The following is a 10,757-nucleotide window of genomic DNA, read 5'->3' on the forward strand; positions in this document are numbered from 1 at the left end:
TGGACTGTGACCATGTTTCATGTTACACCCTAAATACTGTATGAGTGTAACATTAGACAAGGTCTGAAAAGTGGAATGAGCCTTTAAGAGTATCTTGGCACTGTTTGTACTTCATATAATGTCACACTGCTGCACATCTATAAATTGTTCATACTGCATGACATTCTTATATTAATGTTTGCATTAGACACGTTTTGGTGGCCTGCTGACGTCCAGCTGTGATAAGAGACCCCCATGCTGTATGGACCATGTTTAGTGTCATAAACAGTCTGTTTGTACACGTGATGTTATTTACAGAGAATATTCAGTCACCTTTATTCCAAGCTCGGTCCTCTGTATTGCTGTCTCCAGGGCTTGGATATCCACCATGGCCCCATTCTGCTGTTTGGAGTTCCCTAGTTTCTTCTTTAAATGTTCAAGGTCATTCTGTACCTGTAGAGGAATGCATCTTTAAAAATAAATACTATGAACTTGTACGTCATATAAAACACAACAATAACTAACATTATAAATGTTATGTGCAATGTTTCATACTCAGAATCAGTCAGTTGATTTACTAAAGGTAAATAGACTGTTCACCTTGAAATAAAAATTTCCCTTAGCTCAGTAAAAGGGGTAAAGGTCTGCTGACTTCTATCATCCAATCATGTGCAAGCAAAAATACTGTTATTTTTAGTTTAATTGCACATGATTGGGTATTCTGAGGAAGGGGGTGTGGCCCCAGAAATGCATTAACCCAGGCATATTGTGCTGTTACACAGGAACTGTCATCTGTGCAGCTCTCACATGCTGCGTTTTGCTTTAGTTAAGACTGATGATCAACTTCTGACTTTGAATACTTATTGTCATCAACTCTTTTGTGACTATTATTCTATTGTTGCTGTTTGTTCAATAAAAATGTATCTACAGATATCACAGTCTCCCTGACTGATGTGGGGCAGCGACCTGTAGAACTTCTGCGTGCATATTTCTTCAGGTGGAGTGGTTGACTCTTGCGCTACTGGCTTTCATTTTCTTGGGTGTTCTATGCACAGTGAATTTTCGCCACATTCACTAAGCTAAGGGAAATTCCATTGCAAATTGAACAGTCTATTTGCCTCTTGACTCTTATATTCTTTTCCCTACAACTCAGAAGGGGGGCCAATGATGATTAGATTTGTATCCCAATTTGCACCCATTTATAGTGCAACTGAAGCCAAAACTTTTTTTTTTTACTTTGATGAGTGGAGAGGGATTAGAACAAATGTCAGATTATTATTGCTATCACCCGCTCTATTTGTCCTGGTGACCATTATCACTAAAAATTAAAGAAAATCGCAAACATTAGGGTTGTCACCTGAACAGGAATATATGGGAAATCTTCCAATGGGGACAGGCGACCCTCCTGACCACCAGGGATATCGCCTCACTTCCTATTGATTCATATCCCGGTCAGGACACTACTTGCAAGGAGTTTACATGTTCTCCCTGTGCTTGTGTGGGTTTACTCCGGGTACTCCGGTTTCCTCCCAAACTCTAAAGACATGCTGGTAGTTTAATTGGCTCCTGCCGCCACTGTATGTGTGTATGTGAGACAGGGAAATCTCCCCAATGGGACACAGAAGGCCAAAGTCAACATCACCACATTCTCATGGTTAATAGTACAACTCCTAGTAATGCTTAAAGCAGAACTAAATCCAACAATTATTTTTAGTTTTGGATAGCGTAAGGGAGGGAAATAGCCCGTCAGATTTTTTTGCTATCTGCTTCACATTGGGGAGATGTCACTTACCAGCAAGAAATGAGAAGCAATACATCCAAAATGAGTGAAAACCCTGGTGGTCAGCAGGGTCACCAGAATTAGTGTGCCCATTGGAAGATTTATCAACAATCCCTGTTCTGATGACAGGGATACCAGTTACAAGCACAAACAGAAAGGGGGCATAGACAGAAATAAAGACCTGACAAGTGTCCTAATCCCTCTCCATTCTATCCAAAACTAAAAACAAAGTTTTGATTTCAGTTGCACTTAAATAAATGTTCTCCTGGCTGACCTACTATTATCTACATCAAAACAGAAATAGAATAATGCTATCTATATCTCCTTATCCATAATTCCTGTGTCTGTGCAGTCTATACCTGTTTGCAATTTTGTAAATCTTATTAAACTCAGATCAAACAAAAAAATAACAGGAGTCTGACAGTTCTATCTGGATATTCGGAGCTCATTTTGTGGTTACTTGTTATAAAGTTTATTAAAAAGTTGATAGAAGCATTCCTTTATTTAGACACACAAATACGTATTTATACTGATGACTGTGCACTGACAACATTACAAACCACCCTCCAGAGGTGCATTGTACACTGCAACACTGTATAATCCTGTCTTAAGTATCTCCTATTAATCATTACCAAGATTGTATTTATTTCCAGGAACATTTACTTGCTCAGCAAAGGATGGATTTGCGTGATAGAGTCACAAAGGACTGCTGACCACATCATTGGCCCTTATCGCGTTACAAAATACCTTTGTGCATTTAAATTACTAATCTACAATAAACAGTAACTCAACTGATCCTTAGAAGAATGAACACGGCAGAAACTGAATATCACATTTAGAAAAAAGGTTTTTCTAAAAATTGCCATTTAAAGCTGAGCTCTGGGCACCAACAGTTTCATTTAAATCTATTCCTCTGAAGAAGTTCAGTGTTTTGGAAGAAACATGTTAGGGAGACAAGTGGAGGGTGTTTTCATGCCAATGTTCTACAGCAGACTGGCTAGATATATATTAATGACTGGATCAATCAAGAGACTGGTATAGTACTGCTACATACGTATATACAAGTCAAATTCTATCTGCTCTACTGCTGCAAGGAAGAATAGGTGGTTGATTCTCATGATACATTTAGATTGTCATGTCTAAATCCTGGCACCTAGCTGAGGATGGACTTTTTATTCACAGAAGCAGATTAAGATGAATCGTTATTGATTGGGCAATGTGGAGGCTAGTATAGCTCCGAACCCATGTGTATATACACTGCCAACCCCCCCAAAAAAAGTCACCACCTGGATTTTGGGCCTTTTTATGATCTGAGGTTGCTTCAGTTAGTTACGTCGCCGTTTAGCAATGTTATGTCCCTAAAAAATATGAGGTCAGCTGCATATACTGAATGACCAGGTTTTTTTCTTCCCAGATGGCATATTGGGCATATTCCAAGATGGCAATGCCAGGATTCATCGGGCTCAAATTGTGAAAGAGTGGTTCAGGGAGCATGACACACCATTTTCACACATGGATTGGCCACCACCAAGTCCAGACCTTAACCCCATTGAGAATCTTTGGGATGTCCTGGAGAAGACTTTACACAGTGGTCTGACTCTCCCATTATCACTACAATGTCTTGGTGAAAAGCGAATGCAACTCTGGATGGAAATAAATGTTGTGACATTGCATAAGCTTATTGAAACGATGCCATGGCGAGTATGACCAATAATCAAAGCTAAAATGGTCTAACGAAATATTAGAGTGTGACTTTTTTGGACTGGGCAGTGTACAAGAATCTGCTAGTCTTCCTACTTGGGGGTTTGAGGCATGATGTTACTGACTTGTTGGAAAATACATGTGCAGTTGATCCAGATAACAGGTCATTAATAATATGTATGAAATACAAATGATTTAGCAAATCTGTCCGCGGACATCCACTAGAAATGTGAAATGGATGCAGCTAAATGAATGAAATATAATACGCACCTGTACGACAGAAAACTTTGAGTGTAACAAACAGGCGACTTTGGGAGTAAAGGACAACTCCAAGAGTAAGAGACGACTTTTGGAGTAACAGACAACTATGATAGTAACAAACAACTTTGGGAGTAACGGACATCTTTGGGAGTAACGGAGGTCTTTGGGAGTAGCAGACGTCTTTGGCAATAACGGACATATTTTGGAGTAACAAAAAATGTTAAGAGTAAAGAACATTGTTGCGAGTAAAGGACATCTTTAGGAGTAATGGACAACTTTGAGAGAAACAGACAACTTTGGGAATAACGGAAATCTTTGGGAGTAACGGACATCATTGAAAGTAAAGGACATCTTTGGGAGTACAGACAACTTTGGGAGTAACAGACAACTTTGGGAGTAACAGATAACTTTGGGAGTAACGGAAATCTTTGGGAGTAACGGAAATCTTTGGGAGTAACGGACATCTTTGAGAGTAACGGACATCTTTGTGAGTAACGGACATCTTTGTGAGTAACGGACATCTTTGTGAGTAACGGACATCTTTGTGAGTAACGGAAATCTTTGTGAGTAACGGAAATCTTCGTGAGTAACGGACATCATTGAAAGTAAAGGACATCATTGAGAGTAACAGACAACTTTGGGAGTAACAGACAACTTTGGGAGTAACAGACAACTTTGGGAGTAACAGACAACTTCGGGAGTAACAGACAACTTCGGGAGTAACAGTAGCAGACATCTTTGGGAGTAGCAGACGTCTTTGGCAATAATGGACATATTTTGGAGTAACAGAAAATGTTAAGAGTAAAAGGACATCGTTGAGAGTAAAGGACATCTTCAGGAGTAATGGACAACTTTGGGAGAAACAGACAACTTTGGGAGTAACAGACAACTTTGGGAGTAACGGAAATCTTTGGGAGTAATGGAAATCTTTGTGAGTAACGGAAATCTTTGGGAGTAACGGACATCATTGAAAGTAAAGGACATCTTTGGGAGTAACAGACAACCTTGGGAGAAACAGACAACTTTGGGAGTAACAGACAACTTTGGGAGTAACAGACAACTTTGGGAGTAACGAAAATCTTTGTGAGTAACGGACATCATTGAAAGTAAAGGACATCTTTGGGAGAAACAGACAACCTTGGGAGAAACAGACAACCTTGGGAGAAACTAACAACTTTGGGAGTAACAGACAACTTTGGGAGTAACAGACAACTTTGGGAGTAACGGACATCATTGAAAGTAACAGACAACTTTGGGAGTAACAGACAACTTCGGGAGTAACAGTAGCAGACGTCTTTGGGAGTAGCAGACGTCTTTGGCAATAACAGACATATTTTGGAGTAACAGAAAATGTTAAGAGTAAAGGACATCTTTAGGAGTAACAGACAACCTTGGGAGAAACTGACAACTTTGGGAGTAACAGACAACTTTGGGAGTAACGGAAATCTTTGTGAGCAACGGACATCATTGAAAGTAACAGACAACTTTGGGAGAAACAGACAACTTTGGGAGTAACAGACAACTTTGGGAGTAACAGACAACTTTGGGAGTAATGGAAATCTTTTGGAGTAACGGACATCATTGAAAGTAAAGGACATCTTTGGGAGTAACAGACAACTTTGGGAGTAACAGACAACTTTGGGAGTAGCAGACGTATTTGGCAATAATGGACATATTTTGGAGTAACAGAAAATGTTAAGAGTAAAGGACATTGTTGAGAGTAAAGGACGTCTTTAGGAGTAATGGACAACTTTGGGAGTATTGACAACTTTGGGAGAAACAGACAACTTTGGAAGTAATGGAAAAGTAACGGACAGCATTGAAAGGAACAGACAACTTTGGGAGTAACAGACAACTTCGGGAGTAACAGTAGCAGACGTCTTTGGGAGTAGCAGACGTCTTTGGCAATAACAGACATATTTTGGAGTAACAGAAAATGTTAAGAGTAAAGGACATCTTTAGGAGTAACAGACAACCTTGGGAGAAACTGACAACTTTGGGAGTAACAGACAACTTTGGGAGTAACGGAAATCTTTGTGAGTAACGGACATCATTGAGAGTAACAGACAACTTTGGGAGTAATGGAAATCTTTGTGAGTAACGGACATCATTGAGAGTAACAGACAACTTTGGGAGTAATGGAAATCTTTGTGAGTAACGGACATCATTGAGAGTAACAGACAACTTTGGGAGTAATGGAAATCTTTGTGAGTAACGGACATCATTGAGAGTAACAGACAACTTTGGGAGTAATGGAAATCTTTGTGAGTAACGGACATCATTGAGAGTAACAGACAACTTTGGGAGTAATGGAAATCTTTGTGAGTAACGGACATCATTGAGAGTAACAGACAACTTTGGGAGTAATGGAAATCTTTGTGAGTAACGGACATCATTGAGAGTAACAGACAACTTTGGGAGTAATGGAAATCTTTGTGAGTAACGGACATCATTGAGAGTAACAGACAACTTTGGGAGTAATGGAAATCTTTGTGAGTAACGGACATCATTGAGAGTAACAGACAACTTTGGGAGTAATGGAAATCTTTGTGAGTAACGGACATCATTGAGAGTAACAGACAACTTTGGGAGTAATGGAAATCTTTGTGAGTAACGGACATCATTGAGAGTAACAGACAACTTTGGGAGTAATGGAAATCTTTGTGAGTAACGGACATCATTGAGAGTAACAGACAACTTTGGGAGTAATGGAAATCTTTGTGAGTAACGGACATCATTGAGAGTAACAGACAACTTTGGGAGTAATGGAAATCTTTGTGAGTAACGGACATCATTGAGAGTAACAGACAACTTTGGGAGTAATGGAAATCTTTGTGAGTAACGGACATCATTGAGAGTAACAGACAACTTTGGGAGTAATGGAAATCTTTGTGAGTAACGGACATCATTGAGAGTAACAGACAACTTTGGGAGTAACGGAAATCTTTGTGAGCAACGGACATCATTGAAAGTAAAGGACATCTTTGGGAGTAACAGACATCTTTGGGAGTAACATACATCTTTGGGAGTAACAGACATCTTTGGGAGTGTCAGACATCTTTGGGAGTAACGGACATCATTGAAAGTAAAGGACATCTTTGGGAGTAACAGACAACTTTGGGAGTAACAGACAACTTTGGGAGTAGCAGTAACAGACAACTTGGGGAGTGACAGACAGACATCTTTGGGAGTAACAGACATCTTTGGGAGTAACAGACAACTTTGGGAGTAAAGGACATCTTTGGGAGAAACAAACAACTTTGGGAGTACCAGACATCTTTGGGAGTAACAGACATCTTTGGGAGTAACAGACCTCTTTGGGAGTAACCGACATCTTTGGAAGTAACAGACATCTTTGGAAGTAACAGACATCTTTGGAAGTAACAGACATCTTTGGAAGTAACAGACATCTTTGGAAGTAACAGACATCTTTGGAAGTAACAGACATCTTTGGAAGTAACAGACATCTTTGGAAGTAACAGACATCTTTGGAAGTAACAGACATCTTTGGAAGTAACAGACATCTTTGGAAGTAACAGACATCTTTGGAAGTAACAGACATCTTTGGAAGTAACAGACATCTTTGGAAGTAACAGACATCTTTGGAAGTAACAGACATCTTTGGAAGTAACAGACATCTTTGGAAGTAACAGACATCTTTGGAAGTAACAGACATCTTTGGAAGTAACAGACATCTTTGGAAGTAACAGACATCTTTGGAAGTAACAGACATCTTTGGAAGTAACAGACATCTTTGGAAGTAACAGACATCTTTGGAAGTAACAGACATCTTTGGAAGTAACAGACATCTTTGGAAGTAACAGACATCTTTGGAAGTAACAGACATCTTTGGAAGTAACAGACATCTTTGGAAGTAACAGACATCTTTGGAAGTAACAGACATCTTTGGAAGTAACAGACATCTTTGGAAGTAACAGACATCTTTGGAAGTAACAGACATCTTTGGAAGTAACAGACATCTTTGGAAGTAACAGACATCTTTGGAAGTAACAGACATCTTTGGAAGTAACAGACATCTTTGGAAGTAACAGACATCTTTGGAAGTAACAGACATCTTTGGAAGTAACAGACATCTTTGGAAGTAACAGACATCTTTGGAAGTAACAGACATCTTTGGAAGTAACAGACATCTTTGGAAGTAACAGACATCTTTGGAAGTAACAGACATCTTTGGAAGTAACAGACATCTTTGGAAGTAACAGACATCTTTGGAAGTAACAGACATCTTTGGAAGTAACAGACATCTTTGGAAGTAACAGACATCTTTGGAAGTAACAGACATCTTTGGAAGTAACAGACATCTTTGGAAGTAACAGACATCTTTGGAAGTAACAGACATCTTTGGAAGTAACAGACATCTTTGGAAGTAACAGACATCTTTGGAAGTAACAGACATCTTTGGAAGTAACAGACATCTTTGGAAGTAACAGACATCTTTGGAAGTAACAGACATCTTTGGAAGTAACAGACATCTTTGGAAGTAACAGACATCTTTGGAAGTAACAGACATCTTTGGAAGTAACAGACATCTTTGGAAGTAACAGACATCTTTGGAAGTAACAGACATCTTTGGAAGTAACAGACATCTTTGGAAGTAACAGACATCTTTGGAAGTAACAGACATCTTTGGAAGTAACAGACATCTTTGGAAGTAACAGACATCTTTGGAAGTAACAGACATCTTTGGAAGTAACAGACATCTTTGGAAGTAACAGACATCTTTGGAAGTAACAGACATCTTTGGAAGTAACAGACATCTTTGGAAGTAACAGACATCTTTGGAAGTAACAGACATCTTTGGAAGTAACAGACATCTTTGGAAGTAACAGACATCTTTGGAAGTAACAGACATCTTTGGAAGTAACAGACATCTTTGGAAGTAACAGACATCTTTGGAAGTAACAGACATCTTTGGAAGTAACAGACATCTTTGGAAGTAACAGACATCTTTGGAAGTAACAGACATCTTTGGAAGTAACAGACATCTTTGGAAGTAACAGACATCTTTGGAAGTAACAGACATCTTTGGAAGTAACAGACATCTTTGGAAGTAACAGACATCTTTGGAAGTAACAGACATCTTTGGAAGTAACAGACATCTTTGGAAGTAACAGACATCTTTGGAAGTAACAGACATCTTTGGAAGTAACAGACATCTTTGGAAGTAACAGACATCTTTGGAAGTAACAGACATCTTTGGAAGTAACAGACATCTTTGGAAGTAACAGACATCTTTGGAAGTAACAGACATCTTTGGAAGTAACAGACATCTTTGGAAGTAACAGACATCTTTGGAAGTAACAGACATCTTTGGAAGTAACAGACATCTTTGGAAGTAACAGACATCTTTGGAAGTAACAGACATCTTTGGAAGTAACAGACATCTTTGGAAGTAACAGACATCTTTGGAAGTAACAGACATCTTTGGAAGTAACAGACATCTTTGGAAGTAACAGACATCTTTGGAAGTAACAGACATCTTTGGAAGTAACAGACATCTTTGGAAGTAACAGACATCTTTGGAAGTAACAGACATCTTTGGAAGTAACAGACATCTTTGGAAGTAACAGACATCTTTGGAAGTAACAGACATCTTTGGAAGTAACAGACATCTTTGGAAGTAACAGACATCTTTGGAAGTAACAGACATCTTTGGAAGTAACAGACATCTTTGGAAGTAACAGACATCTTTGGAAGTAACAGACATCTTTGGAAGTAACAGACATCTTTGGAAGTAACAGACATCTTTGGAAGTAACAGACATCTTTGGAAGTAACAGACATCTTTGGAAGTAACAGACATCTTTGGGAGTAACGGACATCTTTTGGAGTAACAGACAACTTTGGGAGTAAAGGACATTTTGGGAGAAACAAACAACTTTGGGAGTAACAGACATCTTTGGGAGTAACGGACATCTTCAGCAGTACCAGACATCTTTGGGAGTGAAGGACATCTTTGGGAGTAACAGACAACTTTGGGAGTAACAGACAGACATCTTTGGGAGTAACAGACATCTTTGGGAGTAACAGACAACTTTGGGAGTAAAGGACATCTTTGGGAGAAACAAACAACTTTGGGAGTACCAGACATCTTTGGGAGTAACAGACATCTTTGGGAGTAACAGACCTCTTTGGGAGTAAAGAGTAACAGACAACTTCGGGAGTAACAGACAACTTCGGGAGTAACAGACAACTTCGGGAGTAACAGACATACAACTTTGAGAATTACAGACAACTTTGCAAGCAACAGGCAGACAACTTCAAAAGTAAAACACAACTCTGAGAGTAAGAGACAACTTTAGGAGTAACAGACAATTTTGGGAGTAGCAAAATTGATCATAGATTTGACCCCACCAACTAATAGAAGGGAGAACGAAAGATCTTTCCTACAATGGTTTGTAAGAGACAACTCTGAGAGTAACAGAAAACGTTTGGAGTAACAGACAGACAACTCAGCTAATACAAAGTAGAACGAAAGATCTTTCATATGAAAGTGTGTTCAGAAATCTACTAGTGTATGGCCAGCTTAAAAGACAACTTTGGGAGTAGCAGACATCTTTGGGAGGAAAAGACAACTTTGAGATGAATACATAAGTATTTGGAGAATATTTGCTTATCCCGGAGTTCAGCTTTAAAATTAAAAATAGAAAAACACCCAATGGGATTCAGACGCAGGGTCTCTGACTGGTATTTGGAACCACTCATGACTATAGTTATGTGACAACCTGTGTGCCGCACGTTCTTGTCCAGCTGATCAGTCTGCATAATTAGGGACATTTGCCAGAAGGAGTCTTCAGTGGAATTCAGTCCACAATTCTCAGCTATAGTAAATGAATGAAGGTTCTATAATATCCTCGGCTACTTACCTGAACCAGGAGATGCCCCACAGGGTCGCCTGCTCCGCTAGATCCGGCCATACCAAAGGCGGCGAGCAATAAGATGCGGCGATTGCTGCTGCCATGGCAACGAGACGCTGTCTGGACCGTACCACTGAAGCAGGAATCGTCCATTCCCCT

The 10,757-nt window shown here is 39.4% G+C and overlaps 1 protein-coding gene across 1 annotated transcript in view; it reads right to left on the reverse strand.

The window, feature by feature from the left end:
- Nucleotides 1-10,751, reverse strand: part of IQCH (IQ motif containing H) — a 104,961-nt gene extending 94,210 nt beyond the window's left edge. The window contains exons 1-2 of the mRNA XM_018552819.1: nucleotides 10,608-10,751; nucleotides 313-432 (exon numbers count right to left, since the gene is read on the reverse strand). Coding sequence (XP_018408321.1) covers nucleotides 313-432; nucleotides 10,608-10,751 — 264 coding nt within the window. The remainder of the gene's footprint in view (nucleotides 1-312; nucleotides 433-10,607) is intronic.
- Nucleotides 10,752-10,757: the final 6 nt, after the last annotated feature.

Source organism: Nanorana parkeri, unplaced genomic scaffold (genome assembly GCF_000935625.1).
Source record: "Nanorana parkeri isolate BGI_ZX_2015 unplaced genomic scaffold, ASM93562v1 scaffold98, whole genome shotgun sequence".
Taxonomy (NCBI): Eukaryota; Metazoa; Chordata; class Amphibia; order Anura; family Dicroglossidae; genus Nanorana; species Nanorana parkeri.